General features: G+C 38.4%; 1 protein-coding gene across 1 annotated transcript in view; it reads left to right on the top strand.

The window, feature by feature from the left end:
• LOC126375193 (lachesin-like) overlaps positions 1-7,067 on the top strand; it is a 79,677-nt gene extending 72,610 nt beyond the window's left edge. Inside the window, exons 3-9 of the mRNA XM_050022069.1 lie at positions 385-592; positions 983-1,141; positions 1,274-1,402; positions 1,482-1,775; positions 1,857-1,952; positions 4,976-5,083; positions 5,665-7,067. Of these exons, the coding sequence (XP_049878026.1) occupies positions 385-592; positions 983-1,141; positions 1,274-1,402; positions 1,482-1,775; positions 1,857-1,952; positions 4,976-5,083; positions 5,665-5,732 (1,062 nt within the window). The 3' untranslated portion in view covers positions 5,733-7,067. The remainder of the gene's footprint in view (positions 1-384; positions 593-982; positions 1,142-1,273; positions 1,403-1,481; positions 1,776-1,856; positions 1,953-4,975; positions 5,084-5,664) is intronic.
• Positions 7,068-16,634: the final 9,567 nt, after the last annotated feature.

The following is a 16,634-nucleotide window of genomic DNA, read 5'->3' as shown; positions in this document are numbered from 1 at the left end:
ACATTCTTTTCATTTAAGTAGATATGGATATGATATATTTACGTTTATTCAAAACATGTAAAATGTACATGTACAACTCAAATTCATTGTTGTTTGTGCCTTTTTTGTCGTGGCGTTCTAGTTGGGCTAAGTAAGCATAAAATATCCACAATTTTGGACAATATTAAATATATTTAGTCGTTGGTCTTCAGATATAGCGCGCGACAATTTTTAAGGGACATTTTACTCGCCCTACGACTAGTCCAATTGTAATTTTCACAAAATATTTTTTATATATTAAAGCGGATATCACACAATGGATTTTTATCATTATAGAAATAAGTATAGGGTACGAACGAAGAAAATATCCGAATATGTCACTATATGAAACGTGTATATTTGCAGGTGGCGTGGATGCACTTCGAGCAGTCGGCGATCCTGACGGTGCATAACCACGTGATCACGCGCAACCCGCGCGTGAGCGTCACGCACGACAAGCACCGCACGTGGTTCCTGCATATCTCTGACGTGAGGGAAGAGGACCGCGGCCGGTACATGTGCCAGATCAACACCGTTACTGCCAAGACGCAGTTTGGATACCTCCATGTTGTTGGTAAGATTGTCGATCAGTTTCTTCACCACATCGCACCTTCACTGCTAAGTCGCAGATCGAATAGGTACCCAATTGTTGGTAATGTTATTGAGTTGTTACTTGCGCCGCTTCTTCTCTTTGACTTTCCGGAGCGATAGACAGTGTTAGGATAACTAAAATAGAATCCTGACTCTCAATATGTGTTTTCTGAATCCTGTCTTAAAACATACAATTATCCCGCATAATATTGTGAGTAATCAATTGTGTAAATACGTCGACAGTTAAGAGTAAACTGTTCATTTGTTAGAGGTTACGAGTACTTCTATTGCACAGAATGTACAGGAATCGTGCCGTGACTGTACCGGAACCGTCCGATTGCGTTCCATAAAGTGGGCTTACGTTTGTTTACAGTGCCACCGACGATCGACGACTCTCTGAGCTCAAGCGATGTTATCGTCCGGGAGGGCGCCAACGTCACGCTGACGTGTCGCGCTAATGGCTCTCCTAAGCCCACCATCAAATGGAAACGGGACGACAACTCAAAAATCTCTATCAGCAGAGGACACGTCGGTAAGACGTCGAATTAACTAATGGAAAAAATAAATTGGTTTTAAAAATGGAACTTCCCGTGGCCAATACCTTCTACTTCAAATTAAATCTAGATAAATGCGACAGTATTCTGATTACAGACGTTACTTTCAGTGTCCGAATGGGAAGGTGAAGTTTTGGAGATGGCTAGAATTTCACGGCTGGATATGGGAGCGTATTTATGTATAGCAAGTAACGGAGTCCCTCCTACTGTTTCGAAGAGGGTCAAAGTTAGCGTCGATTGTAAGTGGTAATTCACATTGTTATCTTTTAGTGTAAGTACTTATGTTAAGTTTATTAATTAATTCATGTTTGTTTGTAGTCCCCCCGATGCTGTGGATACCTCATCAGCTAGTTGGAGCTCCACTGTACTATAATGTAACATTGGAATGTTTCACCGAAGCGCATCCTACATCTTTAAACTATTGGACTAGAGACGACGGACATATGATACATGAGAGTCCCAAGTACCATATGGAGAACACGGTCGGGGTGCCAGCTTACAAGACTCATATGAAACTACTCATCAGACATATTGTCACTGAAGACTACGGAACATATAAATGCGTTGCCAAGAATCCCAGAGGAGAATCTGACGGCACCATACGTCTATACAGTAGGTTTTGTTAAAGTTTACTATTGTAATATGCTATTATACTGATTTATGCAATGTTTTATACTTATAATGATATCGCAGCTTCTTCGCCGCCGACAACGACGCCAGATCCTCGAGCTATGACCGTCCCGCCACCTTCGCGACCACCCCGTCGTGACGCACCTATAACAGACAAAGGTAAACCATCAGTCCCTCATCATGGTTAAAACAATTCACTAAAATAAATAATGAATTCAATTCAATTCTTTATTGGTGCAATCATGTGTACAAAGGTTCCTTAATTAATTATTTAGCACTTACAATATGACACCTCGTCGGGGCACTGCAAATTTTCTTTCTTTGACATACTTTTCAAAAAATAGAAATATCCAATCATACAATATAAGACATAATAACAATATAATACATGACAACAAAGAGCATTTTAACTTAATAAAATGAATTTGTGGATCATCACTTAATATTAAAATAATTATTTCGATTCGAAAAACTCGCAGATTATAATATTTTTTTATTAATTAGGTAAGTTTTAAATTTTTGCACGAATTTCTTATATCTAATATCTGATATTTCTTGTGGAAGCATATTATATATTTTTATCGCCATAATATGTGCATTCTTACTGTAATTAGAACCTTTTGCCGTCCAAAACCAAGATCACTCTAGCACAATGTTACCCGGATCTTTCAGTAGAACTGGTTGCAAAGCCTGAACGCCTATAAAACCTGTGCATAAGGTTTGTTTTTGGCCTGCGAAAATTTGATCATGTTTCTGACTACCTTTCGGAGCTTGGGTGGTTAGCTATTTATCGTCGGAGAGACTGCCATGTCCTGTTCCTTCTATATTTTGTAAATTTTACCCTAAAATTTCCTTTCTATCTTAAAGATCGCTTCGTCCTTCAATCTTCCACCCTCGCCCGCAACCTTCGTTCATCCAACAATCTGTATCTTAATATTCCTTCCCGTTCCCCAATCTTCTACTCCAAGTCATTCACGGTGCAGTCTGTCCGTCGTCTGTGGAATTCTCTGTCTGAAAGCATTAGGAGAGCTTCGTTGTTTGAGTCCTTTAAAGGGCATGTCAAGGCGCATTACCTTAGCTCTATTTCCTCTTCATCTTCATGATCTATCTACTCCTTTTCTTCCATAGTATATGTAGTAGTTTAAGTATTGATATTTATTTACCAAAAAGCAATTATATGTGTATTATTATGTAGTTTATGTACTCGTAAGTATCTATCGTTGTATTATTTTTTTATAGGTACAAGTATTCTTATATAATATTATTTAAATATCTCCTGTACTTAGGGCCTGTGCTTATAAGGCCGTGTATTGTTATCTTTTTGTTTCTCCTTTGTTTTGTATTTCAAGTGCAATAAAGTATTTGTTATGTCATGCTATGTTAGAAATATACCAACGATAAATATCTGTTCTTAGCAAATGTTTTGAAACATCGTTTAGTGAAAATATTAAAACAAACAAACACTGTGGCAGAGTGGGTACATTAACTTTTGATATTGGTAACTATAAAATGCATCGAAATAACATTTTTACGTCAGTGATTCCGTTTATTAAGAGATAATGGTACCTTTATGGGTTGTATCCCCACGAGATCGTTCAACTTGTTTCATTGTTTGTTGCTGTTTCAGTTATTATTAGTGGTCGTTATATTTGTTTATAGATCGTAAACCAGTTACGACGATCTGCTTGTCGCCAGTCGGTAGTTTGTTAACTGGCTTCGAATGTAACGGCTGTCGTAAAATGTAAACAAATCGTTTATAAACAAACGTTTTATGAAGTGGACTCAAACGTGTTATCACGTATACCTCTTTAAGTAGTTTAGAGTATTAAACATAAATCATTTGGTTTGGTTTGATTTTTTGTTATTTGCTTTTCCCTTCGCGGGTTGGAGGTCAGACAGTCGCTTCTGTAAAAAACCGGTTAGGTAAGCGGACCCTGTGAAGAACGGGATAACGCTAGGGAGATGATGATGATGAGAGTATTAAACAGAACTATGATTTTATTATCTATTTAGAGTTAAAATAATATTATGTCGCGTTACTTCGTCGGAATATAATAAAACCTAAACCTATCTATACTTATGTAATGTGATCAAATGTAAAGGTCATAACTCGGTGGGCGAGCGCCGCGGCGATATTGGGAAGTTGGGCGTTTTCCGGACATGTTACCGCCTCCGGACTTCGGACATCGACAACATCTTGCACGACAACCTATTAAGGCATTTACGGCCAACCGGCGACAGAGCCCGATTTTCTTCATTATCTTTTGAAAATATATTAGAATTTCGTGGAAAGTTCTCGAGCATTAATGTGTACCTATATTAGACCTACTATAATCTCAACATTTAGGAAGTGCTAACAAGAGTAAGGGACAAGGGGCAAATATTGAGAGTTATCGAGAATTGAGGAGGATTACACACGACGAATTTATTGAAAACATCATAGAAGGTAAACTAGAAGGAAAGAGAGGAACACCAAGAAGAGCTTACTTGGAACAGATTAATGAGAAGGATATAAAATAACACCGATAAGAGCGCGGTTATATTAATGATGATATACCGTAATATTACAATATAACATAAGCCCACGATTATTGGGGTCGTCAGAAGTCCATCCCATTGCAAGATCAACTAAGTAACCACACATCACCGAGCTTTCTATTAGGTCAATGTGATAGATGGTGAACTGTATCGCCATTTATAATGGTCGAGCCAACTGTGCAATTTTAACATCATACTGCAGATAGTAGGAACATCAAATTGATTTTAAATCCTAAAGTTTGTGGGATTGCGTGATAGGATAAAAGTTTCAGGGGATATCATTTTAAAATGCACTTGTGAACTTGAAAAATCCATTTAGGCGTCGCGACGCAAGCATAACTTTCACAGATGGTTGTTTTTGCGCGTGTGGCGGGCCCGGACGACACCCGCCGCTGCTGTATGGTATTTTATTTTTTGCGCCCATTACGAATTTACGACTGGCCCGGCCACTCGACAGTATTGCGCAACTTTTCAATAACCAACCCGCCCCGCCCGCGGTTATTCCCTACCGTCCCTTGCCATATTGAATCCTTTGCCCAATGAGTTCCTGATACCATTTCATCAACACGAAAACTTTATATTTCTCTTTCCTCTTGTACCGATGTAACTGTATTTCAAATAACTTTGCTAATTCTTGTCAACAGGCACTAAGTACCAATCGAACCTGAATGAGATCGACAAAGGCAAGCAGAAGACGGACGAGGGCGGTGGGAAGTCGCACCTCAACTGGGCAGCTCCATCGCAAGCCAAAGGTAATACCATAAATAATTAAACTTCAAGAGTTTATCATGTCATACATAACATATACATCACATAAATAGCTTATACACTACTTCCCACTGCCCATAATCAACCGGAGGGGGTATGGAACATACTCTACCACGCTGCTCCTCTGCGGGTTAATGGAGATGTTTTAGGGCTAATACCCGGAACCAACGAGTCAACGTGCCCTCCGAAGCACGGAATTATCTTACTTTTTCGGGCAATCAGGTGATTCAAGCCTGTAGAGTCTTTACCAAACAAAGGGCAGTCTCACAAAGTGATTTCAGCAATTCAATTTTCTCTTTAAAATTCTATATTTCAAAATTATCTTTAAAATAACTTCAATTTATTCGTAAAATAAAAGAATAAGCACAAATCACAAATCGGCGTCGGTGTTTCCTGACTCTTATAACCTGGGGTCCTTTAAATCACGGGTGAATAGGCATTTTCTGGGTAAGCTCGTTCCAACGTCGATCTCTTCTTCTTGTAGAAGAACGAAGTCAAGAGCAAACCCATCTTAATTAAAAAAAAAAAAAAAAATCAACCATGTTAATATTTTGATTTGTTGCAGATGATGCTGATTGGAGGAGAAGCAATTCATGGATTTTAGTTCTATTACCTGTAGCTTATTACTTTTAGACACATTATAAACATCCATTCATCCAAATATGCACTGTCCATTGTATGTATATGTATCACTGCGCATAATTAAAGTAAAAAGCCGCACCTAGCACAAAATAATTTACTATTAGTGGCATTGCCATCATATCAGTTACGTTTACGATAGCATTCGAATTGCGAACTTTTGCGGATCCTATTATAACCTATTTTACTATACTTACCTGTTTTTTTAAATTCAACATGATTAATATAACGACTCCTGTTTATGAGATGTTGGAAAACACTATACTTAATCAGTATGTGTAAACTCAATCTCTTTTCAATAAAGTTGCCGCCCCGTGTATGAATGTTTTATTAGAAATGATTGTATAAGTAAAAAAAGTTATAGTAATAAGTTATAAAATTGTCCTCGAAAACAGGTACTTTAGAATAGGAAATATGTTAATTAAATGGTAGAACTTGTATATCCATATTTGATATATTATAGTTTAGTTTTATGTTTCAGATAATCATAACCCGAAATGATGTTTTATATGTATAAACGTTGTTGTTATTTATATAATAAAATATAATTATTATGATGTACAACAGTTCCTTGCTGTAAGTAGTCGCGGTTAAGCAGAGTTTTGTCAGTTGTCTAGATTATGTTTCGTGTGTTTTCATTCAAGTCGTGGACGTTGATTTCACTTTTCACGAATTTCTGCTTAATCGTGCACTAGGTATATAAAAAATCACTGCACACGTATTAATATAATATAAAGTGCACTATTATCATAACGGTTATTTTAACATAGACTAAGACTGAATGAAATATAAAAATAAATCTTAGAGTATTACTATTACTTTTTGTGCTTCTGTAAACCTCATGTTCGCTGTGATAAAACACTTACAAACCAGCATTACATATAGTCGTGATAATCTCGACAAAGTGAAATTGTATTTTACAAAATTGTATGTAATTATGAAGAAATATAGGTGCGATTATTTTATATCTTCATTTGTACTTTTAATTATCAAAAATATTGGTATATTCAAGTTAAGTGTGCGATGTGTCTTCTAAAACCCAAGTTTCTTCCGTCAATTAAAGTCTATACATAGTATTGTATGTAAATGTTACCGTTAAACATGTTGCCAAAATGCTAAATATAAGATAAATGCTACATAGATAGGCATTTTGTAAATATATCATTTAAGCCAAAGCAATGGAGTGTCTTTTTAATAAACAGAGTGTACCTATTGATTGTTGTGCGTTCATTGTACGGTATGCGAACGATTGTAACAAGCAGCTACGTAACTTCACGTAATAATACCGAATGAGTAGGTTATGTGCTAAATAAAGCTTGTTTTGAATAACATCTTTCTGTACTTTCAAATCCTATCGAGATAAGTATCGAAGCCCACCCTCTGACCCGCCGGCGCGCTGACACGTCCGTTTGATTATGCCCCAACTTATACCATTCGAAACTTCTATCAAAGTCCAAAATCGATTTTGAAATTTTTCCGTTGTTGAGCTCGCCAAAATAATTTATGTTGGGGAAGTTTGTATCCGTCATATTTTGATCGTCTGAAATGCTTGCAAACAATCTGCGGCGAATCTTTGAAGATTAGGGTGGCTTTGGGGCGCCGAAAAGGCTCCAACTATGTATGGCTGCACGCCAACTCCGGTAAGCCAATCTAACTTCTTTTAAATGTGTTTTTGATGTAAAGAACACATTACTGTACGCAGCGTCCGACTTCCAAATCTCCGACTAAATTAGCTTTTGATTTACCAGGCTTCAAGTTCGTCGCGTTGCTCAGCCTGCGTGACTTACCGATAGCGACGTGTTTCTTGAACCGACAAGATTTATGTCTAATTACCAAGTTCAAGCAAGTTTTTAAATACGTATAGGGATGGCAAAAATGTCTCGTCAAGTTAACAGACCTTCCTACACTTTTACATAACATTTACGTAACAAGAATAATGTAGCTACCTACCTAGGTCAGATTTTGCCATCCTTAAGGATGGCAATTACCACACTATCCTAACATCTTATCTATTACATATCAGTACTAATAATTTCCTTATTGATTATTTGACAAATTAGTACACAAGCAATAACGTTTTTATGAAATGAGCTGTCACAATAATGCTTCAAGCTACTGTCGATCATAATGAACCAGAAAGTCGTATATGATATTTTTCAAAGTATTCATTTTAAGCTTTACTGCGGTGTTCTTAAAGTGCATAATAAGGGTAAGCGAGGGGGAGTTTGATACCTTTTGTAGCAAAAAGTGGTTGTAACAGTAGCTTCATTACTTAGCGACGGTAGGCGTGCACTTCCGGAAGCGGATATCGTGGCCGTACTAATAAAATTAACGCTCATTGCCATCCGCTGAGGTCTCCTTTCGGCCGTTTGTTCTGTTCCGTTTTTGAAATTGTCCGCCGTTGACAATGGAAGTGCCAAATCAAGAAAGTTTACATGTATTTGTGTCGATAATATGGAACGTGAAAGCAATAAGATAAAACGTAGGTACATAAGTAATAGCCATGAAAATTAAACTAGGATAATTGTTAATTACCTACCTACTACTTACCGAATGACCTTACTTTACTACTTACTGAATTATTAGAATAATTCGGCTGATCTACCTACAAAGCCACTGATATCCATTAACTATATGACACTAGTAATCACCACACAACATTATTATTCCCTTTGTACCTTCCTACCTTTTTAAGCAATCATTAGTCTCATGTATTTAATGGATATCGATGGTAAATATTTTTCCAATTAAACCTATAAACAATGATTGACCAGATTCGGTGTAAACACATTGATGAGCGATTGAAATTTATTAATTCTGTCAATTCCCATCCAAGCATTAGGCGCGTTTAATTCGGCGTAAAATTCCAACAATATCGATAATATACGTTTTGCATTAACGGTTTGAAGCGGGACTTTATTGGTGTTGGTAATAGATATACGATATTATTTACCGTTTGTCTACTGGGATTTATAGACCATAACAAAAATCGATTGACTGATCAGACCTGATTGTCCAGAAGTAAGATGACCCATGCTTCGGAAGGCACGTTAAGCCGTTGGCCCTGGTTACTAGTTACTGATATAAGTACGTGGTTGTTACTTGAGTCACGTCACGGGCCTTTGACGGCTCAATAATAACCCTGACACCAGGGTTGATGAGGTTGGTCATCCACCTTACATCCCATATGATAGAAGAAGACAAAAATCGATAATTAAGCATAATCATAAAAGTAGATACTTTTAAGAATAAATTGATTTACCATTGTTAAAGTCTTTTTTACTTCATAACTATTCCTAAGGACGTGGACCAGTACTTAGTTTAAAAAAAACAATCAAAGATATGATTAGGTACAATACTCATGCTTGGTTGCTTGTCTGTTCACGCTCGCGTCTGTACTATTTACATGACAGCAAATTAATCTGCTGGCCAGTACCCGCCTTAAGAAGACAGTCGCGGAGAGTTTTGTAGAATGAAAACAAAGGAATATTGTGTGGGAGTGATCCGGCAATACAAGCGGAGCCTCCATAATTTGCCTCTTGCAAATTAATCCGTGCACGGCCGGCCTGATCGGCGGCGGTCAGCGAGTCTCGCATACTAATGCTATTGTTTATCGAAGGGGCTAATCTGTGCGTGCCAGCCGTCAGTGTCCTCCCTCGAAATTATAACGGATCACTTTCGACCGCTTCTAATCCGAGCCGCCTTCATCACTCTGCTTATGCCCGGAGCGGCACAGCTGTATCGATCTAAAATTAAATAAAAAATAAATAATTAATACTGGTCCCAAAAAATCCCACGCAGGAATAAACATCCTTGTATCACAAACCGAAAATAACAAATATAGTAAATATAAGCATTCTTAACCACAGAGAGCTTTTTTTTTGACGTGACTTATTGTAGATTTGCCGCAGATGGCATTAACTACTTGGCCGGACAAATGAGGAGCGCTGAAGGCTCTCACCCGGTACAATGTTTAAGACAACAGGCCTGAGGGTGCCCAGGTGGGCGCGAACCTCGGCTCAGGGCGTCGTCTGAGAGAAAAAATATTTGAAAGAATTAATCGACCCTAGTGGGTCGATAGCGATAAGCGCTGAATGAGGGAAATCGTCGACCACGCCGGCGGGGTCGGTATCGGGGCCCTACCACAGAGAGCAGATACTGCTTACATAATGTAAATATATAACAGTCATACATCACAGATCAATACAATACTTAAATGTCGTATGATGTAAGAAAATATTTCTCGGAAATTCTTACCTACAAACAAAAAAAAAATTGTATATTTAGTAAGTTGAGTGGTGGGGGACTGGCTGGAGTACGCACAGGACCGCGAAAAATGGAAAGAGGAAGGGAGGCATTTGGCCAGCAGTGGGATCTTGTAGGAGATTAGATCTAGTAAGTAGACAACTTGTTTATTACCCGGCTATATATGTCCCAGTCCCACTGCTTGCCACAGGCAGGCCTCCCCTTCTCAACCTGATTAGAACATAATGCGGGTTGGTGGAGGTGTTTTAGCTACTAGTCGGGACTCATCTTTGGGAAACATTATTATCACTTTTTTCGAATAATTAGGTGACTTACACCTATGATTTCTTAACAAAAGCACCACAAAGGACACTCTTATAAAGTGATTTCACCAATGTCCCAATCGGGAATCGAACCCGGACCTCCAAATCGTAAAACTAATGCTTAGTGTTGGACGGTCGGAGACTGTCATACAAATATATATTTTTTTTCAAATCGTCCTTTGACTCCATTCACTTCTCGAATTATTTCACCGAAATTATTTTTCATTCGACATTTGCCATAAAGCGTTGGCTAAACCTAGAAAGTCAATCTGTGCAGGGGCTACACATCGACTTTAGACTATAATAGATACCTGTAGGTACTAACTTGCAACACACCACACATTGAACTTACCTTACTTAACAAAATGTTGCACACGAGTAATACCTATCCATAAAAATCTCAGCCCATTCCAGTGAACCTATAAAACATGTGTAAAGTTATAAAAGAGTCGCCCACACTGAGTGATAATAAAGGTAACCCTCCGCGGTACCTTTATTGTTATCAAATAAAAATAATCCTGGGATTTTTCGGGATGATCGTAAATTATAACGGGATCGCAGGGGTGCCGTGCCGCACGCTTTAACGGCTCTCGCGTCGACGGCATCGCCACATCGTCACATCTTCCGTGGAAACACCTACATATTACCTTACATGTAATAATATGTACTAGGAATAACAAGTAACCAGCAAAACTACAGCAGGCACGTCTCGTAAGTAAGTACCTACTATGGGACAAAGATGATGAACTGACTGACTGATGACTTTATAGTTTTGGGCAAACTTAGAAAAACTTTTTGTATGTGATCAACGACTCAATGTAACTAGTGCACTATTATTCAAAAAGTAGATCACTAACAAACATTAAACAGAACAAATACGAAGACATTACACAATGCCACATTTATTATTCTCTAAATAGACCATAAATACGTACTCCGCCGACACATTTAAAATGAATGAGATGGTAAAGAGTATAGTCTAACAATAAGCAGCCCCTCAACGCACATTTTTGACGGTGCGAAGCGCTGAAAATCTACCGATACCAACAAAAGTGGCAACTGAAACTAATGAATTATTCATAGCGGTGGCTCGGTGCATGTTCTATCACTGTTTTATCTATTGCGGGGCTTAGCGGGCGCGACCCGCACCCTCGCGCGGCCTCGCAAGGGTTAACTACCTTGCAACCTACAGTTTTAGTGCCGTTTGAGAAGACTAGATAAGCTCCCTGTTGGAAATAAACATTAGCGTAATGCGACCGCTAACGCATTAATGGCTAAACAACAACACTTCAGGTTAAACTGATTTCAGCGAACCCGCCGCGCACCGTCTAACGTTCGCCACCAAAATAATGGTACCGATTTGTTGCAAAATTTTCAGTTATCCCTAAAACAAAGACGACAGGAAGTTACTTAAAAGTCGAGGTCCGAATATCAATCGTGGTGATGTAGCGACCCCTGTCACGATATGTTAGTAAGTTTTCTGGGCCAACTGCGCTCCTGTCGCCGTTTATCGGCCAGTTTACCATGCTGAAAAATTTGAATAAACTTTCCGAACAAAATTCTACTTACTTATAGTTTTATTAAAAAGAAGTGTTACTTCGAAAGTTGTAGAAAATCTGAACTAATAATTTACAGCTCGAGATTTTTAATCTCGGCAAGCCAATGAAAATAAAAAAGTACCTCTATTAAGTTAGTTTCATGTGACGTTAAAATGTGTTTAAGCCACATACTTTCACATTGTGTTAATTTTGTTCACGAGGTAGCGTGCAATATCTTGGGGAGCACCTTATTGCGCGGCAGACGCGACGTCGCCGGCGCCGTAAGCAAGATAACCGGCGGCCTGCAGCGACCGGCACCCGGCGGCGGGACCCGGCACCCAGCAGCTCCCGACACATGGCACCCGCCCGCTACACACATAAATCTGACCGCGATTGTCTAGCACCACTCATACGATGAGCTTTTGATATACATCTTCTGCTTGCTGTAATAAAAGCGAGGCTTCTTTGTATAGGTATGAGCACTACAACTATGAATACTGATGCACATATGACAATACTTCTGTCTCAAGATCTGAGTAAATTCCTTCGTAACAAAGAGTAGCACCAACGGTAATATGATATGACCCCAATCAAAATGAAACTCGATCGATTATTACGTATCTTACGGACTCAATATTTTCGCTTGTGATTGACGAGGTAGAACACGCTTAAAATCACTTTAGCATAAAAGAATAGTACTATATACTATGTGTGTGTGTCCGATTATTAAAAGCACGATTCAGAACTTGGCGGCATAACTTTTCTTGGAGGATGGTAACCAACCGGAGGCCCGCGTTGCCCTATGTAACCAACCGACTACTGTCGAAATATGTCCCTCGTTTAGCACCACCTGGGAGTCAACAGTAGGTAAACAGCCAGTACCATGCCATATTTGATTTTCTTTTATTTGATTGCTTTCAAAAGTAATTTATATACATCAAACAGAAAAGTTCGGAAATTAGAAATAAATAGAATCTTTTCCTTTTCACACAAGTAAATAAACATTTTTTTTCCTTACTGCTGACAGACCCACGGTTTTCTTCGTGTTCTGATCTGATCACAGAGTAAAACGTATTAATTATATAAGTACTATGATAAAAAATTAACAACATATTATATTTTACACTACTCACAGGTAATAATTAATTTTGGAATATTTATTACAGTTAGAAAATAAAATACGATTTTCCTTTCACACTACGCAAGAAAAATCATCAAATTAAAGTAGGACCTACCTGTAAATAATTGCACGTTAGTTCTGATCTTGCAATAACAACGACATTAAGGTTTACAACGTAGACTACACAAACAGACGCCTTTATCCTCTACAGCGTCAAACTGAGACAAGTTAGTATCGGCAGCCGATTTCAGTATTTTTTATGTCTTAAAATAAATATAAGTAAGTAAGTAGTGAAGAATTTTAGAGATAACAGGCATTTTCTACATCTTTTCTTCAGCTGTGATGCTCGGAATGATAAGCACCAGGAAAATTTTAATAGTGCTGCGACCAACTTATTAGGAATTCCATGTGTTAGTTCGTGCAAGTATGTACCTACAGTAAAAAGGCGCAAAGTTATGCAAAAAGAGGTTTATTACCTAAACTTTCGGCAAATAAGATCAGAGTACAAGAAAGAAGTGTGTCCTTACTATTAAAAAGAGTTTTTACAATGGGAACATTCCCGGGAACGGCACATCACTATACGGGTGAGGTGTGAGTACGCGCGCTGGTCTGTCAGCAACCACGGGACCGGAGCTGCCGGCGCCGTCTGCGCACTATAAACAACTTTATACAACTTTTGCAATTAAACTTTTATTCGGAAGATCGATACTGCCCGCTCTCCGGCTATATTTTGCTTATCGGATAAAGTTACAGAGACCGAAGTAAAGACGACTCCCATTTTGCGATAACATACCAACTCGCCCGCCAGACATTGTCTATTAACTCTGATAATTTTGAGTATGAAACCTGTCTATTTGTCCGGCTAAGTAGTTAATGCCATCTGAGGATAAACTACAATAAACCACGTCAAAAAATAGGAAACAACTTCTAAAAAGTATCACGCAGAATTTCGATTAAGATTATTTTTATAATAAAAATCTGTCGATTCAATAAAAACTTTAGTTGATTTTAACATAAAAATTGCTTGTTAATTCAAATTTTATTGGACAAAGTTTGCTTGCTGCGATTCTATGAGAATATGTTCAGTGAATCCGCGAACTTGTTTACATAGAATTCAAATCGCGTTTTTAGTTTGAATTATGCAGTCGAGGGAGCTGCCAACTCAGCGTACCGACGCTAAGTATGTTTTAGTGCGCGTATTTTGAAAATCGAATCCTCGTTCTCGTAATACTCGGAAAAGTTAGTCTAGCCTTAGTTGGTCCAGGGATTGTAAAATTGCCGATTTATCTCTAAATATCAAGAAAGTAAAGCTGTGATTTGGTATGTGATACGAGATGGCGATCTGTCCGGTGGAAGGCGACGCGGCCACTCGCTGCGCCCTCATAAATCTCCCCCGCAATATGAGCGCCACAATATCACAATAACCCCTTGCCGCGTCGTGACAACTCTATATCTATTCTATCACAATACCAACGTTTATATTTGGATTGATGTTAGCGAAGATGTTCATTTTAATTTTTAATTAGACACACAGTTTGAGTGTTAATAGTTATAAGTTGTAGTTTTGAAAGCAACTTCGAAACTCCTTGAAACACTTCATGCACACCATTTACAACACGAATGAGCAACTACAATGCCCGGGAAAACTTCGGATTTGCGACTATGTTTCCCTAGTGTATCGTACGAGGAGGTATGTATACAATCCTAACAAGCAGGCACAACTTAGCAGTCAATTAAATCCCTTCATCAAATAATCACATTATGAGCGATAGTATGTTTCACAAGCGAGTAACTTTCATGGATACCCAAAGGCTGAGAGGAGCGAGAGAACACGTTCTCATTATTCAAATGCATCGAAGCAAATTATGGTAATCTGGGAAACCTGTTCTGTTCCAGCAATATTAATACACAAACATCGGTGCGTCTGCCGGGTAGCTCTGCTCATTCGGCCCTCCTCGCTTCGGTAGAGATGAGCTTCATACGATATGCGTACAAAAACATTCCGCCACTAGCAACTGTTAGATTAGATTGCACTCGTATTTTATCAAAACCATTTTTTTTTGTAACTGTAGCCGTATTGTTTTCATAAGCTTTAAACAAAACGTTTCATAAGTGCCGTAGACAATCTTTAGCAGGAAAATGTAGCATTGCTGCCAAATATTTTATATCAAATATACACAGAATAGGATATTATTTAGTGTGCATTTGAAGAATGCGATATATTTTACAGAATATAAAGCAACATCGCTGGTGCTCTGAAAAAGCACCACTTTTAAAATAACACTGTTTTTCCATTAACCTGGAACTTTATTTAGGAGTCATCCGAAAAATCTGTATGGCAGCTGGCGAAATTAAATAAAACCGTACTATTTCCCCTTGTCACGTTGCATACGTGACGTGTTCATCGACATTGTGTCGTGTGGCGGGAACACGTCGGGTGGCGTGGCGTGGCGTCACGTCACTCGCGCTACGCCGCTGACTTGTCACATCCTATATTACTTACATCATCCTCTACTTGCCGTAAATTAACTTATGTCAAGTTTAGTTGTTATACCTACTATAAACACTGTATTCTTCTGTAAGTAACTATAATATAATATTCTTATGTAAATACCGGTCATATATCTTTATTTTTTGGGTTGCAGCTGTCAGCTGAGTATGGTGAATGTCGTTCGCTTACAATGTCGTTTACGTGAAAGTTTAAAATTACTTAATTATAAATTATATAAACGTTTGCCATACAAATAAATTTATGTCGACATGTTTGGTTCAGCGATGCGGTAGTATAGACATAATCTAATGTTCTCATCTTTTGTTATTGATAAGGGTTTATTTTTTGCAGGTAGGCATTCATTGATAATATTTTTTATTTATCATTAATGATTTACATTACTTAAAGCTTGTATCGTATCTCCATAGTCTAACTCCGTGTTAACTTATCGTAACAACGAAAGACCAATTTCCTTTTCTTAAGCACTATGTCAAAACTCAAGTGGTTTTTAGGCTTGAGTGTTTTATCAAATTTTTATCAGTTTACTTGTATGTTGTCGGAAATTTCATGCGGCTAAAGTAATTTTCCGCGAGCACAGAGCGGAAATTACCACATAGTGTAGTGACGTGTTCGACAAACGTCACGTAGCCGGATCCGGGCGCGCAGATCCTTATATCCAATTTCCGGACGTTTTTGTTGGAAATGAGAATTAGCTGACGTGACGTGACGGAAGGCTAAATATCAATGTCGATCGTATCGCGCGCGACGCCGACAGGTTATTGGCCAGCAGCTTAGCCGTAACATGTAAATTTCACATGGATGGTTTTTATAAGTTTGATACAAAAAAAAATCTAATACAGCTTCCTAACCAAATGTACTTACATAAACCGGCTTTGTTTTTTCGAAACAGAAATTCAATTAATACGTTACTTTACAAAATTTTATCACCAAAAATGTCATTTCAATAATTTGTTTATAAATAGATCAGAAACGAAAACTAACACGGAGTTGATCTCACCTCTTGAAGTCGTCGAGAAGTCATTGAAGGTGTTTTTTATTTCTGCGGTGAGATTCGGGTGAAGAGCGGAGGCTCAGGCCGAGAGGGTCGTCGGGGTCACTTGCGGAGCCAGCGGAGCGCACGTAACGAACTGCGGTCGTCCACCGAGGGTCGCACTTTGC

This window comes from Pectinophora gossypiella, chromosome 2 (assembly GCF_024362695.1).
Source record: "Pectinophora gossypiella chromosome 2, ilPecGoss1.1, whole genome shotgun sequence".
NCBI classification, from domain to species: domain Eukaryota; kingdom Metazoa; phylum Arthropoda; class Insecta; order Lepidoptera; family Gelechiidae; genus Pectinophora; species Pectinophora gossypiella.
Note: the sequence above shows the minus strand (reverse complement) of the source record. Positions and strands in the feature narration are given on the sequence as shown.